Source organism: Halyomorpha halys, unplaced genomic scaffold, assembly GCF_000696795.3.
Source record: "Halyomorpha halys isolate HHAL.00 unplaced genomic scaffold, Hhal_1.1 Scaffold450.1, whole genome shotgun sequence".
Taxonomy (NCBI): Eukaryota; Metazoa; Arthropoda; class Insecta; order Hemiptera; family Pentatomidae; genus Halyomorpha; species Halyomorpha halys.
This window is the reverse complement of record NW_027111919.1, coordinates 377,284-380,511: the sequence shown is the minus strand read 5'-3', so window position 1 is coordinate 380,511 and position 3,228 is coordinate 377,284. Positions and strand designations below refer to the sequence as shown.

At 26.1% G+C, this 3,228-nt stretch overlaps 1 protein-coding gene across 10 annotated transcripts in view; it reads right to left on the bottom strand.

The window, feature by feature from the left end:
* LOC106682909 (CAP-Gly domain-containing linker protein 1) overlaps positions 1-3,228 on the bottom strand; it is a 457,329-nt gene that overhangs the window by 180,473 nt on the left and 273,628 nt on the right. For 9 of the 10 annotated variants that reach the window (XR_010844045.1, XM_067049830.1, XM_067049832.1 and 6 more), the window contains exon 4: positions 481-618. Coding sequence is in view for 9 of the 10 variants with exons in the window: in XM_067049830.1 (XP_066905931.1) it covers positions 481-618 (138 nt within the window). In the remaining variant the exon portion in view is untranslated. The remainder of the gene's footprint in view (positions 1-480; positions 619-3,228) is intronic. The other variant, XM_067049827.1, reaches the window with a different exon arrangement.

The following is a 3,228-nucleotide window of genomic DNA, read 5'->3' as shown; positions in this document are numbered from 1 at the left end:
TTACTTACTTTGATCCTGTGTATCTATTTCTTTTTTTTTTACCTTGATTAGTATTATTAATCTTTAATAATTCTTACTTATTATATCAGTATAATGTGTACCTATTTTTCCTAAGTCTGTTTTATAATATACCACTTGTTTTACATTTTATAAAACATTAATTTTATTTTTTTCATACTTAATGTAAGAAACAAGAATATATTATTTATGTTTATTAAAAAGTTGAAGTATGAAGATTACTGACTTATTCAGAGAAAAAAAAAATCAGAAAATATAATCTGAGTCTTCTAAAAAAAAGAAAATAATTGAATAAAAATACAATTATCAATACAGAACTAGAATTACAAATGATGACAATATCAGTTAATGTACTTTCCTGAATAATATGACTGGATGGATCTAGAGAGTTACATTTCAAGCTCTCATGTAATAAAAAGTTTATATTATATGCTTAATTTTATGATGAAATAAGAGACTCACCAACAGTGGGGGTCTTAGGCCTCGGTGGTGTTACTACTGCCTTCTTGGTCACCTGGGAGGCGACGGAGTTGGTGGATCCGTCACTCTGCGGGCTGGTACACCGCGCATCCCGCTTCTTACCCGAGCCTAAAAGGCAAACTGACATTGGAGTAATTATTAAAACATTAGGATATTAAAATTATTTAAATATATATAACAATTAAGTCATTTATTTGTCAAAGTAAAAAAAAAAAACATGACTCTTAAAGATGTTGGGGAAAGAGAGAGAGTCATGGTAGAATAATGCAAATACACATTTTGGGGACATTTTGAATTAAAACACTGCTATACATGTTAATCGTAATTGAAATTGAAGTGTAGTGGTTCAACGCTATGCATACATGTGTAACATCAAACTGGTTTGAACACCAATATTGCTTAAGCCACAGAAGGAGTTGGTAGTAACAAGAGTGGTTAGAGAAGAAATTATTGTTGTTACAATTATATTTTACTTAATTTGATTTTTATTTTATTTCTAGGGAAACAATTTTAACCCTTGCTTTTCCACTGTGTTTCTAAATGAAATATCACATCTTGACAATGTACAATAGAAAAGACCCACTATATAGCTTAGTTGTATGAATGTTTTTAATGATTTACATTTAATATGATTTTAAATGTAAAATTTTTTAAAGATAAAGGAAAAAATTGTTTTCTAATGGATATAATAAAAAAAAAGAAAGGAGAGTATTTTTGTAACAACAATATTATACACACATAGCAAACTAATAAATAAAGTTATACCCACCTAGAAAAATATATATATTGCTTATGAAAACAACATACCAAAAATAACGAAAAAACATTTTTCATATTGGAAGGTACTTTGCATATGGTAAATAATTCTAATATTTCCAAGTAAAACATTCTTATAATCCTTGAGACAATTGAATCAATTTTTAACGATAACGTTTAAAGCAGTTCAATAAATCTTTCTAACCTGATAATTAATTTAATAACTGATATTTTCTTATATTAAATATTATATAAATAGAATATACTAATAAACATATATACTGACAAAGATAATTTTGAATATTTAGTATCTTAAGAATGTTCATGACTTTCAAATTATGATTAACAAGAATTTTGTATTTAAGATGTTGTAATCAAGCACAATATACATCTGATCTTAATTATAACACATCTATGATTATGGAGATAACTATTCTTGTCAAACTAATTAACACTAACCTTTAAGAAGTCCTTAATTATAAATTATTAAATCAAAAAGATTGGGAAATTAAGTAAAAATTAAGGAAAATATAACAGTTTCTTTACCTTCGAGGTACAGATACAAGCTAAAAAAATGTTATTTGTGAAACAATATATTACTCTGGAATAATAATAGGCACATATACAAATTTATGTTATGTTAATGAATGATTATGATAATATGTTTTGATCGATGTACTCTCAAATAATCATCAACTGGACTGTTGGAGTGAGATGTACAGTCTGCATAGATATGATTTTGTGGTTTTCAGTTCTAATAATACCATAATTGACAAAACTTTGACCTGTTAATTAATTATTATCTGCTATTTGAGGGACTTTTTTTCTAAGTGAGGGAGTTTAGAGTTTATCAAAGTCCAAAGTTTTTCAATATATATATGATTAAATTTAAAAAGATAGATAATAGATAATACAGCAGGAAAATGTTTTTAGGTTTCTAAGGGTGTCAAATTTATCGTAACAATTAGCATAATTACCATTATTTACGAAATAATATGTTTTTGATGGCTACTGACGGACTTTCACCAATTTAAAAATCAATAAATTGACGTTTTCAATTCTTTCGAAATGAAGAGTCCTAAGAAAAAGTAAATGTTTCTTGGATTAAAAATAAATGTATAACCTTCTATGTTACAACATAACAACAACTTTTATTCTATGTTAGAAAATGTATACATTAAAATTAGTATTATTTTATTAATTACTATTCACAAGTTTGCTCTTCAGATAACTTTATTTAAACAATATTCATATAAAATTTAATTTCTTATTAACAAATTGCTTTAAATTTCAAAGGCACACATGGTGGACTAAATGCGGTGGAAAATAGAAAATAAGATTTAAAATCTATTTAAATATACGTAGGTAAAAATTTGCCACAGAATGAAAAGATCATGTAAAAATTTAACTGTTAAGGTAGCTAACTCTTTTTTTTTAAAAAAAAGGACTTACGCCACTTTCAAAATAAATCGTTCTTATTATTAGGAAATTATAAAACAATTAATTTATCAAGGATCTAACTTTTAAAATAAATAACATACAAATGGTGATATTTTAGTTTATTTAAGATCTTATAAACATAAACATTCTCATTGATAACAGAGACAGTAATTTTAATGAAAATAAAAAGATTTTAATCTAAGATTATGTTTAAAACTGTTACTTCTCTATTCTTAGTCAGAGCCTTTAGATAAAAAAGGTTAGAATTGTACAAATATAGTGGAAGTTACACAGGCATATCATGGTAGGGCGAAACCTTTATCAGGAAAACATTTCCTGCAGTAGGTTCTTCTAGAGATCATTCGATATAAACTGTTTAAGATAGAATATATGAAGAGGTTATTAACCGATTTACGGAACTAAAAATTATGAGCTCACAGCTTAAATTATAACTTTATTTAGTGTAATCATAAGAAAGCCCAAAAGGAAATGGACGATCGATCACATTTCTTTATATGCATGGGACTTCATTAT